The following is a 14,432-nucleotide window of genomic DNA, read 5'->3' on the forward strand; positions in this document are numbered from 1 at the left end:
CACACTTTGCCCCTGACAAAGAAATATCACTAGATTGATCCCATTGAAAAAATATCCTATCTACTTTGATATTTCATCTCTCTTTGAAGGGGGAGCCAGAGTACATAGAGAACAAGAACTCTCTACACGTTCCAATCCTCCTGAACTTTAGTACATATTGTGTTATACAACCAATTCCAATGGATCCAACACCAACAAAGGTGACAGCAGCATTTTTCTGCCCGCAAAACAAGCCGCCAAAACCAGCCTATCTTGACGGTATTCGTCGCTATCTCAGGAATAATCGCATTCTCGCACCATTTCGGGACGCTGTCCTGAATCTCCCCTCAACATGGGACCTTTTTGCCCAGGAAAGCGTCGAGATTGCCGGACTGACTCAAGGATCTCAGTATGCGCAAAACTTTCACAGCTGGATTGCATTTGATGGCAGCTCTTCACAAAAACCTGACATGGAATGGAGCGAGATCATGTCCGGGTTGATTTCTCTCCCGTTGCTCACAGTTATGCAAACAGTACAGTACTTCCAGTATCTTGAAGTACGTCGGATTAGACATGCTCAATTTCTCGAAGAAATTAAGCTCGGCGGTGCACAGGGGTACTGTGCAGGTTTATTACCGGCGTTTGCTATCGCAACTGCCCGTGATGAGAAAGAGGTCGTTCGGAATGCTAGCATCGCACTTCGGTTATCCGTGGGTATTGGTGCATATGGCGAGTTGGGTGACGATGAAAATGTGCCTGGACCGACGACAGTTGTTTTGCGCACAAAGTATACTGGGCAAGCAGAAGAGATCGTAGCAATGTTTCCCAGAGTATGTGCTTCCAGCTCCAAGCTCTTTGAGTAGAATCCCAGTGCTAACAGAATTTACAAGACTTATATATCAGCCATCACAGACCCTGAAACAATTAGCATCGTTGGACCAAGCAAAGTCATCGAAGAAGTTCGAGAATACGCAGAGAGCCAAGGAATCACTGCCACAAAGCTCCATCTGAGAGGGAAAATTCACAATCCAGAAAATGAGTCTATATGCAACGATCTCATTAGGATATGCGAGAAGCACCCCGAGTTGCTACTTCTTCCGGGCTCTGAGGAATTGCAGGCCCCTGTCAAATCAAATATGACAGGAAGGGCTGTCGAAAAAGTCGACTCAGTATCAAAGGAAATCCTCCGAAGTACCCTGACGTCTAGATGTGAATGGCACAGTCTTTTAACATCGATGGCTGACGAACTGCGAAATATCGACAATAACAAACACACGTTTGCCTTGTTTGGAACAGGCCGTAAAAATTGTGTACCCACGAAAGCATTCGAAGAGAAGAAACTGAATATCACCAAGCTCGACGTGATGGTCTACGTGGAACAACTCGACATCCCGAGAGACGGTCGTACCCTTGATCAATTCCCGAAAAATGCAGTCGCAATTGTCGGAGCCGGCTGTCGACTGCCTGGTGCAAACTCGATTGACGAGCTGTGGGAACTCCTTGAGGATGGAACTCAGCGCGTCGAAAAAGTGCCAGTGTCCAGATTTGATCCGCGATCTATTTCTCGAGGGACAGTAGGCTCGGACGCAAAGCCAAAAGATGACAAAGTAATCTACGGAAATTTTCTTGACGATGTAGAGTCATTTGACAACAGCTTTTTCGGCGTTAGTCCTCGTGAAGCTACGTATATGGACCCCCAGCAGCGATTGCTTCTTGAAACAGCATATGAGGCGTTGGATGCTAGCGGCTACTTACGCAACCACCGCCGCGAAGACTTTGACAATGTAGGCTGCTTTATTGGAGCCAGCTACACGGAATATCTCGAGAACACGAGCTCATATAGTCCCACTGCGTATACCGCTACTGGGACAATACGAGCCTTTCAATGTGGCAAAATTAGCTACCATTTTGGCTGGAGTGGCCCTTCCGAGGTCATTGATACGGCATGCTCTGCTTCGTTGGTTGCGGTAAACCGAGCCTGTAAAGCTATCCAGTCTGGAGAGTGTCCGATGGCACTGGCTGGTGGCGTTAACCTCATCACTGGTATCAATAACTATTTTGATCTTGGAAAGGCAGGTTTCTTGAGCCAAACTGGGCAGTGCAAACCATTCGATTCGTCTGCTGATGGGTACTGTCGCGCCGATGGGGTTGGCCTGGTCGCTCTCAAATCTTTGTCGCAAGCTGTTGCTGATGGGAACCACGTTCTCGGCGTGATTCTTGGTGTCAGTACCAACCAAGGCGGGCTGTCGCCAGCAATTACAGTACCATACTCTCGTGCACAAGTTAGTCTCTTCAAGAATGTTACAAACCAGTCTGGCCTCCAACCATCGGAAATTTCCTACGTTGAAGCCCATGGGACAGGGACACAAGTTGGAGATCCAATCGAGATATCCAGCGTGCGCGAGGTATTTGGCGGTGCAAAAAGACATGACTACGTAAATCTCGGCTCCCTCAAGGCAAATGTGGGACACAGTGAGACTGCTGCTGGTATCGGGAGTTTGATGAAGGTGCTTGCTATGATAAAGCACGGCAAAATCCCGGCGTTGGCCGGCTTCAAAAGTCTCAATCCGAAGATCCCTGCTCTCGAACCAGACTTTTTACGAATTCCTACTCAGGTGATTCCCTGGGATGTCTCTTTCCGCGCCGCTTGTGTCAATAGCTATGGTGCAGCAGGTAGCAATTCGGCCTTGATATGCTCCGAAGGCCCGGTCTTTCCCCAGGAGCCTGCTACTGAATACAAAGAGACATCGAATACGGATTATCCAATTTGCATCACCGGCGCATCCAATGATAGTCTGAAATCTAACGCACTGAAACTGGTCTCTTATATTCAAAAAAATTCCGCGAAAGTGAAAATAGCCGATCTAGCATTCACATTGTACGATCGTCGGAAACACCACAAAGTGCAATGGATTGGTAATGCCAACGATGTCGACTCACTAGCCCAGTCCCTGGAATTGACCCTCGAAAAGGCCTTTGAAGTTCCCAAAACACCCAAATCTGTTGTATTGACGTTTTCTGGCCAGAGCAAGGAAACAATTGGCTTGAGCCAGTCTTTCTACGATGCCTTTCCCCGCCTTCAATACTATATCCGTCGATGTGATGATATCCTTCTCCGCCTCGGGTATTCATCAATTATGACGGCGCTGTTTACCTCGGATGTAATCACGGATGTTGTTTCATTACAATGCGGTACATTTGCGGTACAGTATGCGAGCGCAATGTGCTGGATAGATAGCGGGTTACCGGTACAAGCAGTTGTGGGCCACAGCTTTGGAGAACTGACTGCCATGGCTGTTAGTGGTATTCTGTCTTTGGAAGACGCTTTGAAACTAATCGGCTTTCGTGCCTCTTTGATGAAAACGAAATGGGGACCAGAGCGAGGAACGATGCTTGCAGTGGAAGCAACTTCGGAGACAGTGCGCGAGATTATAGCAGCTACCGATGCCACTCTCGAGATTGCATGCTTCAATGGAAACAAAAATCAAGTTGTTGTAGGATCTAGTGTTGATATTGAAAAGGCGGAGAAGACATTGGCCGCAGACATTCGATTCAAGGGCATTCGATCAACACGAGTAAAGACCAGTCATGGCTTCCACTCCGTCTTCACCCAACCTATTTTACAAGATCTCGACGTGGTATCACAAAGCCTCAACTTCAAGGCGACGACGTTGCCATTTGAAGCATGTACAGAAAAAACACTGGAAGAGATCTCATCCAGCCGAATTGTTCAACATACCCGAGCGCCTGTGTTCTTTGGGGCCGCAATAGCAAGACTAGAGCAACGCCTAGGCCCATGTATCTGGCTGGAAGCAGGATGTGATTCTCCGATTGTCTCTATGACAAAACGAGCCGTTCAAGATCCATCTCAACATACATTTTTGTCTTTGAAGACGCAAACTAACGCCGACGCTTCAACCGTCATATCCAGTACAACGACCAGTCTTTGGCGAGAAGGTGTATCGACTTTGTTTTGGGGATTTTTATCTGCGCAAGAACTTGGAATTAAACAAATATGGCTCCCACCATACCAATTCCAACGGACTCGACACTGGTTACAGTACAGGGATCCAGTCACCGAGGAACGCCGAGTGAACACCTTAATTGCTAGAAATATATCACGCACAACTACCTCTAGAAAGCTCGTGACAGCTCGAAGCAGAGACTCAAAATCGTGGTCGTCTCTTGAATTCAACATTGATATTGAAACTAGTCGATTTACGGACATTGTATCCGGTCACGCAGTTCGCGAAAAGCCGTTGTGTCCTGCGTCAATGTACATGGAATGCGTGGTCATGGCAGCACAGATGATCGAGCCTGGAATATCCGTCAAATCATTAAAATTCCAAAACATTTCATTCCAAGGTGCGCTGGGCTTGAATTACAACAAAGACGTTACTCTCCAGCTAGATGGTGAGGGTGACTACCTGACATGGAACTTCACTGTCCGAAGTGTTACTAGAAATTCCACCGGAAGGCCTACAATCCATTCAAAAGGTAAATTCAGTGTAACTTCTATGGTCGATTTCCAGCTATACGAAAGAATGATTTCCGATCGCATCAATGACATTCTTGTCAATCCTCAATCAGAGCGACTGATGGCGGGCCGGGCCTACACTCTCTTCTCCAGAGTAGTGAACTATTCTGATGCTCTACGCGGAATTTCAGAGATTACAATCTTAGACAACCGTCATGCAGTGGCCGAAATCCGTCGCCCCAAGACATCGGTGAGCCGCACGGAAAGCACAGCCTCGGAAGTTTGCGATACGGTCACTTTGGACACATTCATACAGGTTGTTGGACTGCTTATCAACAGTAGCGACAAATGTCCCGCGGATGAGGTTTTTATAGCCACCAATATTGACAGTGTCATTATGCAAAATTGCGACTTCACTAACACCGAATCCTGGACTGTGTATGCTATGGCCACAGCAAGAAGCGAATCAAATGTCGCTGGTGACATGTTCGTTTTTACCAAGGAGGGAAAACTTGTGTTTACTGGGTCAGGAGTGCAATTTACCAGACTCCCCATTGCAAAGCTCGAAAAACTACTTGATGGTATTAGTATGAATCCCAATGGCATATCCAACGCAAAAGCAGCACTGCAGGGCAATGAGTCCCATGGACATGGCCTGCCCGGAATACCCATTGCGAATGGCATTACGCACAAGCCCAGTTTTGAGACACTGGATGAGAGAACACTTGTTGATCCAGAAATTCTCCCAAGAGGCCCGTCCTTCAAACCAGCGATGATAAAGAACTATGAAGCCCTGAGTACACTAGGGCTAGACTCTATCTCAAAGATTGAATTTTTCAACAAAACACAATCGGAAATAGGCAGGGAGACCAGCAAAGACGACCTTTCTCGTATTGGGGCCATTCACAACAAGTTTTCCTTAGCAATGGAAAACAAGACAGCGAACATCGAGGAAACAGAAATCTACTCCTCGTCTCCTGACAGTGCTAAGACGGCTGGGACGCATTCCAAGATGAGGACTAAACAGCGTATACTCGAAATGATTGCAGACAACTCTGGCCAATCCACTGGCAATATTGAGGATGAAACTAATTTACAAGATATTGGCATTGATTCGTTGTCTGTCGTCGAATTGAAAGAGTCATTTGAGAATGGTTTCGGGGTTAACTTTGGAGATTGGGATTTTGGCTTACATTTAACTGTCAGTGATATTTTGGAGTTTGTGGAGTCACATTTGTAATTACGCTCAGAGATACTTTAAAGTAGATATGTTACAATACTAGTCTACGTACTTGTGGCTGCATTTGAGCGTTTGGCTTCTAAGTGTAAATAACTTGTCCTTAGCTATGAAGCTTCTTTCTATTGACATGAAAGCTTGGCAATATCCATAAACAGTGAAGCTATGTTGTTCTTTTAGTAATTTAAAATTTTAATATAACCTTCAGAGCATTTGCATTATTATCCATCTGTTCCTACTTTTAACCCGTATAGGGGGATCTACCGGAGTTTATTCTCGGAGTTTGTTCTCCAGTCCTAACTCCGACATCCTACTAGATGCTTCACTTAAATAGACAATAAGTTGGTTATGATTATAAACAAATGCAGTTACATTCATCCTTGATCAGTTCTGGTTTCCATAGCTCGGAATTCTGCCGTTTGTCCGCCTATAATTCTGCACATTCTTCTAATTACTCAAAATGGGGCCAGCGTCACCGAAGCAATTGGTCTTCCTCACAGGTACGTGATAGAGATAGCGTTCATTTTTCCCGGTGACTTGCTTGAAACTTGGTTAATCATTCAATAGGAGGCAGTGGGTTTATCGCATCCCATATCCTTGAGCAGTTGCTATTTCACGGGTAGGATGGCCTCACATCCCAAGATCTAAGTCAAGATATGACCCTGGAAGCTAACAAAATACATGATGCGAAGATACAAAGTTGTAGTAAGCGTGCGGTCTGCAATAAAAGGCGACAGCATTATATCCTCTTATCCTGAGGATATTCGAAAGGATATTTCCTACGAAGTTGTTGAAGACATTGCCCAAGATGGTGCTTTTGACGAGGTAGGTCGATCTTTCTATTGTCGACAAGGCATCTGAGGCTCAAGGTGAATATTTATAACTAGGCAATCAAATCCAATCCTACAATTGACTTTGTCATTCATACTGCCTCGCCGTATCACAATAACATACAAGACCCAGTGAAAGAATTCCTTGACCCAGCCATCAAGGGAACAATAGGTATTTTGCATTCAATTCAGAAATACGCCGCGGCGAGCGTCAAGCGTTTTGTGTTACTGTCGAGCATTTCTACAATTATCAATCCTTTCAACCATGCCGACGTTTACAACGAAGAAGTCTACGGTACAACAACCTGGGAGGAAGCTATAAGCGGACGACTGACGTACCGTGCAAGTAAAGTAAGTTATCAATTCCCATTACCGTCCCTGCACGTGGCGTTTTAATTTGTACTTGAAAAAAAAAATGCTAACATAGAGTGATCGGCTAAAAGATATATTCGGAACGAGCTGCGTTTGAATTTATGGCAAAGGAGAAGCCAAACTTTGACTTGGTTACCGTCAACCCTTCTTTTGTCCTTGGGCCTCCTCCCAAACACTTGACCAGCCTTGAGGCTCTGAATACAAGCAACCACCGTATTCGCGACTTGATCCTCGGCAAAATGCAGAAGGAGGTGGCCCCAACGGGTCCATCCCATGTTTTTGTCGATGTGCGCGACGTAGCGACTGCCCACATCCGTGCTATCGAGAAAACAGAGGCGAGTGGGCAGAGATTCTTGATCGCGGGTGGTTATTTCTCTAACAAGCGGATTGCTGAGCTTATTCGAGAGTCATTCCCGCAGTACAATGATGTGTTGCCCCCCGTGGCCTCGGCAGACGATTTTCCAGATAACATTTATGGCATCGACATATCGAAGTCGAAAACCGTGTTGGGGATCCAGTACAGAGACCTAAAGACTTGCGTACAGGATACTGTCGAGGCGATGATTCCAAGGATGTAATATTAGTTTCTCTGACCTTGCTCTAATACATGAAATACGAAATAACTAGGGCAGGGGATATGGAGGAATATAGAAATTATCATTTTTCAAGTCACCTTTTATGTGGATCGAACATGTTCATGAAAAAGCTGGAGCAGGCGGGTTGGTTCAACATGTTACTTTTGCCTCATTCATCTTTCTTGACTCCTTTGACTTTGTGTTATACGGGAATGTTCGAATGGAGATATTACTGCTATCAATTTATGACTCGAGTAAAAGGTGCTTTTTCTCCCAAACCTGCATTAACACGCCTGTTTCTACGTATTCCCATGTGTTTTGGCGGGTTGGCGCATTAGTGTGTTCAAAGTTCAAAGAATTGAGTTGATGTTACCCATCCCAGCAAACAAACCAAAATTCAAATGAATAAATGAACCAAAATAAAATAAACGAAAATCAAAGACCTATAATACTAAAACAACTACAAAGTGCCGCCACTTGTATTCTAGGCAATGAATGGAGCAGTGTGGTTTGCTTTTTCTATGTATATGCCTATTAGGTAGACCAAATCATCGAATAGCGACCGAACTCTACGTGAATCCTTGATGAGATAGGCCATATTAAGTACTACATCAGTTTGTTCGGAAAACATTTCCTGTTATTTCTCTTAAAACGCGCGAGCCAATTGTGTGGCCAGCTTGACTGAGTCAGAAATTTCAACCAGAACCGCGCCAAGGCTCTTTGTAGCACCCTCGACGACCTCTTGAATTCCCATGACAACAAGTTAGAGACTGCGGTTCAGGGCCAGGTAATATTATCAGTCAACAGAAGGACAAGAAAAGGGGCGAGGGATTCTTCCCAATGCAGACCCGACTCTTCACCGCCCGCAACTTCAACTGACTTCCATTCCTTTGTCACACAACAATTGTTCCGCATCATCTGCTAGAGAAAAAAGCCACTTCCACTGCTTTATTTACCCGGCCAGCCTACAATGGCGAATGCAGAGCAAGTCATCCGGCTGATCCCAGATCTCAGACCGATGAGGGAGATCCTAGACCTTGAAGAGTATACAAGGAAGAACCATGGAGTAGGCCTTTACCTGGTAAATTGCCTTGTGAAGCACTGGTCCTGTGTTTCTCTTACCCCTATTCTTATTGCTTCTTTGTCATAGCTTCATCAAAGAATACTCACTAAACCATACTGCCTAGGAACTGTGCCCAGTGTTGAAAACGGTCAAAACTGTCATAGCAAAGCTTCATCAACTAGACGACAAATCCATTGAATACAGCCATATTCTCGAGAAAGGCGAAACATTTGTTGCAGAATGCAGCCGGGTCATGTGGAATTCTGTCCTAGAGGACCCGGATATACGGTCTCGAGTTGCTAGAGATGTTTTTCACGACGATACATCAACATGCCTTCCTTCTGCGTTTGACAATCAAAGGATCAGAAAGGTTCACAGGATGCTATTGAATATACCTGATGAAAGACTAGTGTGGCCACCGTACGACAGGGAGACCAGGACGCATAGGGGAAGGAAACGGAGAAAAATCACGACAAGGAAACGACGAGTTGTTACCCTCCGTGAGTACCTCGATTATAGCGATAAATGTCTTGAAGACATTGAAAGATGGCGCGAAGATGCACAACACGAATTAGATAAGCTGAGATCAATTTCACACGCCAAGAAATTTTGTTCCCGTGGGGGTTTTCTTATTCTAGGGTTGATTTTTAGCATTGTGCTTTATATTGCCTTCTATTGGTAGGCCTAGTTGTAGTATCTGTACTTGCTATATGCGTTAGTAATGAACTACGTATTGAGTCACTCCTTTCAGATCTGAATAATACTAGAACCTAAAAAGTGTCTCATTTACTAAAGGGACACTGGCGGCTCGACAACATTGAAAGGAATTAGGACAGCAAAACTCTACTGCTAAACATTTATATTCTCGGTTATAAAATACAAGCCAATTAAGGGAGGGTTACGGTCTCTTTCAACATTATAAGTGCGATACCTTTATGGATATTCGCTGACTTATCTTCATAGGGTTTCCCAAAGACCAGTTACATGTACTACATTCCTTATTTTACGAGCGTATAAACTGATATAGCTCATGTCTGTATTATTTCCTTGCATAAGTTACAACCCTAGTACCAATTCAAGAATTCCCTCGATAAATTGATATCACAACCTCAATGACATACCTAGCCCTCAAGTGACAAGATCCATACATCTCCTAATCGATCATTTGATCCATCTAGCTCTCTGTGGGCAAATATTTTGTCGACACCAACGAGATCGGCACTATACCAGCCTCTCGCTGCGGGAAGATTTCCGGGCACTATATTGACCTCACTCCATACTTTTTCATCGATGTCGAATGCCCAAGCGTCGTTTAACATTTTCCCGGCACCTTGATGCCCTAGTGATGACGGATCATGCTCCCCAAAGAGCGTCAAAAGATATTTCTTTGCGAGAACTTGCACTACAACCAACGCACGGACACTTTGTCGCGTAAAGCCATCCTAACCATCGGGCTTGTAGGAGGTCGATGCCCAACAATTTTCAATAGGATCGTTTACATCAACGCTTCCTCCTTGTTCTTCCACTCATGGTAAACTCGATCTAGCCTCCTTTTATATCCTGTCACATCAAGTTTCTATGTAATTATGTGGATTTCATACAAATTTCATTATTTACGCGCCATATTGTATCAGATCCACATATTTTACGAGTACATCCAATAGACGCTCATGCTGAGGACATCTGTCCAGAATTGGTTAGTGTAATATGCTAGCTAACAGATCCACCTAAATACTGCGTTTTATTGGCCAATCCCAGAAGCGCTCAACGCTAGCCATAAACGGTCATCCGATATCAATGCATGCCGTGTTTTCTCGCCTGGCCGTCATGACTTTATTCTCACATCGACCTTCATTCAATCTTAATCTGTCCTTAAATGGCCTTTTATTGTTGTGCTTGAACCACAGAGGTCTTTACTACACTTCTTGATCTGTCAGTAATCTATTTTGAGACTAAAGAGCGTATCCAACAATGGTCTATCATGGCCCATCCAAGGGCTGCGAGACCTGCAAGCGGAGAAGAAAAAAGGTTAGTAGACACAAGAACAAGGGCTTTATGAGCCAATAGAGCTTGGTGGATGCGAAGAGATGCTGATTTAGGGCAAATGTGGATTCTAGTGCGACGAGACTCGTCCTGTAAGCCGGATTCCGACCCCGAGTAGTTTACTGGGCTTTCTATTTTTGAATTTCCGGTCACTAAAGAGTGAGCTAACAAGTGGATTAGTCATGTATGCGATGTATAGCCGCTAAACGTACATGCGGTGGCTACGATCAGGATACCAGACTTCGGATACACCAATACGACCAAGAGAAAAAACCAAAAAGCAGATTTTTCCAAACTCCATTTTCACTTTTTCCCCGAAAATGCAGTCTTCCTGTTCGAGAACCTGTGGACGGTACTGAAATTATGCCTGATGATATTCTGCCGATCGAGATCTCCAATGAAAAGTCAGACGAGTACGCTCTATGTGCATTTTTTTATGAATACCGCCTCGTCTCAACCGATCAGGCGGCCTCTCGCGGCTTTTTGAGTAACCTTGAGCGAACTCTTCATCGACTAGGTCCAAAATCTAATTTGGCACAAGCCTGCAGACTGGTTTCTGGGGCCACTCATGGCATTAAGCTTCGCCGTCCGGTTCTCACTTTTCAGGCCAATCATTTATATCATGAGCTGTTGGCATCATTGGCGCTTGCAATACACGACTCTATATCAGCAATAAGGAGAGATGAATCTATATTAGTTGCCATGCTCCTGGGCCTTTATGAGGTATCCTACCCAGTTCATGTGTTACCTGCATTTCATTGGTATCTCAGCTTCGGCTAAAGCTTTATAGATTATTGTTGCCGACTCCGTCCGCCCAGGTGACCACGATGCTCATGCAGGGGGGGTGGCAGCCATGTTACAGATCAACAACTCGCCTCTAAGCCTTTTACAGGCAATCCAGGATGGTAATCTATTTTTCTCCCATCACACGTTGCAGGTATGAGTTTCTTGCTGTTAGATTCCCTTGTGTTTCTAGTGATAAATACTGGGCCACTCTAATCTCATAACTAGAATCCTTGCCGCGGTTTACTCGTTATTCCCAATTCAAAAAATACCAGTAGGCCCTTGGATGATTTTCTACTTCAACTTGGTTCCCTCTGGAACCGAACAAAGGTTGCCTTGGCCGGTTCACAATTACAATTACGCTCTGCCCTGAGAGCGGAAGCATTATGTCTCGAGAATAACCTTTGTCAATGGGAGAAGTCATTGGACAACCACTTCCATCCGAGTACGGTCCACCACGTACTATGGAAAGAACCAACGACCGGATACGAAAAAATCAATGTGGGCTACTGGCCTGGCAAAATTGATACATACGTTGACCACTACGTTGCAGGGGTGTGGAATACGTACCGGGCAGCGAGGCTAGGACTTTTGAGCCTGATCCTTGACCTATCTCAAGATACAGATGATACCAGGTCTCATGATATACAACATGGTTATGCTAAAGGACTGGTCTCAGACATGCTCGCCTCTATTCCATACCACCTAACTGACGACCTACACGTTTTTTCCCGCGACATGAAAAGGCAAAATGAAATTGCAAATCCCGGGAAAGCAATCCATGGCTTGCTACTTATGCATGCAATTTATATCACTTCTAATCTTTCAATTGTAGAACCGGATGTCCGTGTGCACTTGAAAGATTGCCTTGTGTGGATCGGGAAACATATGGGCATTGGACAGGCATCGTTTCTAGCCACTGTAAGTAGTCTTGTTACATTATTTGACGTTCATGTGTGCTGATGGTGATCACAGGCTACCAAGGTAGACACAAAGTACTTTGCTGGAAGCTGCATGATTGTGTTATTCGGTTTACTGGTTTGATATATTCTTTAAATGGTTCCACATAGGACTTACCATGCGGTATTTAATAATTGGCATGCATAATTCAGGATCCGTCATGTAATTGGCGCTGTTAAACCAATATGTGGATAGAAATTGAGCGTGTAATGACTTTTTGCTATGAATATGCATCTAAACTAGACGGTTGCAATTCTACTTCTCGATTATTTTATAGGCTCGTGGTTTTCCTCGTGTTAATAGTTTCCACGAGATAAATAAGCCGGAAGTCTTGTAGTCAATTGTTTCATGGCGAAAAGTAAAGTCAAATTAGACAAAATGAACATTGAACTTTATATAGCTTATCTAGGAACATTGAATCGTAGAGTCGTATATGGTTTTACGGATCCAGTAGCTCCACTAGGTAGATAAAATTGTATATCTCTCCAAAGTCTAGACCTTATGTATATATTCTTCTAGAACAATATTTGAAGAGTGTTGGTTATTGATCGACGATGCATATCAATTGATGTACTGAAATCCCTCCGTACTATGTAGCCTATGCACCCTTCTCCACAGAAAGGGGGCCGATGAATGAGCCTAGAATTCCCAGGCTTTTGAGTCTTCTTTCCTGCATGATTCAAAGTCCATGATTGTACCCAACTTGCATTAAAAAAAAAATCTCAATTGATAGCTGAATTCTCGCTTAATCGACTTTTAGTACTGTTCGGGCGAGTTTCTCTATTCTCCCTTTTTTTTATTTAATTTTATTTTTTTGGCCCGCAAATGCGAGCGAAATTTTCTCACAAACGTTACATGGCAACAAACTATAAGGGTCCCTAATCCGCAGGATTCATCTCGCTTATTATTTTTGTCATAGCCTGGCTGAGAAGAACCAGCTCACTTGATGGTCGAGCCTACTGAATCACGGGGACATCGAGCTACCGACCAACACGGCGCACTGATGTACTCTTCCGCAAAATTCTCTTAGTTGTGGAGAACCATTTAAACGATCATGAGGCTGTGCCCCCAGATTGAAATTAGGATGGTCCTTTTATAACGCGCAATTATTGGTCGTAGGCAGGGAGCCGCGGCTCTCCGTGAGGTTTACACGGATAATGATAGGACTCCGTTGTTCTGTGTGGTCTTTTAACTGTGATTTCGCTACGCGTTGGGCATCTTCTAGAGTTGCGGGGTCCCCGGAGCGAGAATTGATAAGGATCATTATAGCTATCAAGTTTAATATCAATATCTCGGGCGCACAGTTAGATCGAGAACGGTTGTCAGAGCAACGCGCTTCGCGTGTATGCAGGCGACATCTCACTCGCGAGACCAACACGGACGGGTTTGAACAGTCTCTGTAACTTCCGAGCAGTAAGCACTGGGCGCTGGGGTGATAACGGAGCAAGTCCGAGTCGTCAACAACAGCGGCACGGCAATTCCCCATTTGGAGTAGCGGGGTACATGGTCACGAGGAGGCCCACCCCCACAACAATCGTGCTTTTCATAGGCTGCGGATGGCAGCATTTGTCTTGGCCGCGGGGATGGCTTCAAGACTTTTAAGACACCACAGACACCGTACTCCGCCGCATGTGTATCGGCGCTGACCCACTGCGAAGGCAAAATCATAAGTATCGCCGACGAGGACTTGCACATGAAAGAAGATGCCCTTTATCGGCAAGATTTTAAATCTCCATGTCCAGGGCAATGAACAGAAAATCACTGGTAACGAAAATCGCATATGTATGGGACGCAGTCTCTTATTACCGAGACCAGACGGGCAGGTATAATAGCATACCTAGACAGTGTCATCACCACTGTTAAATTGTATCTGTTGGAGCGCATCACAAGCTAGAAGCCGTTGAACAAGCTTTGGATATATAGAGCCTCGGTCCTCTAAAATAAGTACTCTGACAGCAGTGCGGATCAACAGCTGCAGTTTAAGATCTGCCCACCAGCGCTGCGGATGGGCTATGGCATATGCAAGATCATAATAGGCCGATGGGGCTCTCTAGCGGGATTAATCTCGACACAAAAGCCGTGAGATGACGTAGAATGTTGTCCCAGTAGGCAG

At 44.8% G+C, this 14,432-nt stretch overlaps 3 protein-coding genes across 3 annotated transcripts; all 3 read left to right on the plus strand.

The window, feature by feature from the left end:
• Window positions 1-179: 179 nt before the first annotated feature.
• On the plus strand, window positions 180-5,696 carry TRUGW13939_02416 (uncharacterized protein; the record flags this gene model as incomplete). The annotated part of the gene is made up of 2 exons (XM_035485610.1): window positions 180-809; window positions 870-5,696. The coding sequence occupies 2 exons, from the start codon at window positions 180-182 to the stop codon at window positions 5,694-5,696; spliced, it is 5,457 nt and encodes a 1,818-aa protein (XP_035341503.1).
• A 457-nt stretch (window positions 5,697-6,153) lies between these two features.
• TRUGW13939_02417 (uncharacterized protein) lies at window positions 6,154-7,473 on the plus strand (the record flags this gene model as incomplete). Its single annotated transcript, XM_035485611.1, has 5 exons — window positions 6,154-6,193; window positions 6,261-6,312; window positions 6,386-6,518; window positions 6,581-6,874; window positions 6,967-7,473. The coding sequence occupies 5 exons, from the start codon at window positions 6,154-6,156 to the stop codon at window positions 7,471-7,473; spliced, it is 1,026 nt and encodes a 341-aa protein (XP_035341504.1).
• Window positions 7,474-10,939: 3,466 nt separating this feature from the next.
• Window positions 10,940-12,403, plus strand: TRUGW13939_02418 (uncharacterized protein; the record flags this gene model as incomplete). Its single annotated transcript, XM_035485612.1, has 4 exons — window positions 10,940-11,299; window positions 11,367-11,513; window positions 11,588-12,280; window positions 12,335-12,403. 4 exons carry the CDS (start codon window positions 10,940-10,942, stop codon window positions 12,401-12,403), a joined length of 1,269 nt encoding a protein of 422 aa, XP_035341505.1.
• Window positions 12,404-14,432: the final 2,029 nt, after the last annotated feature.

The sequence above is a fragment of the Talaromyces rugulosus genome, chromosome I (assembly GCF_013368755.1).
Source record: "Talaromyces rugulosus chromosome I, complete sequence".
Taxonomy (NCBI): Eukaryota; Fungi; Ascomycota; class Eurotiomycetes; order Eurotiales; family Trichocomaceae; genus Talaromyces; species Talaromyces rugulosus.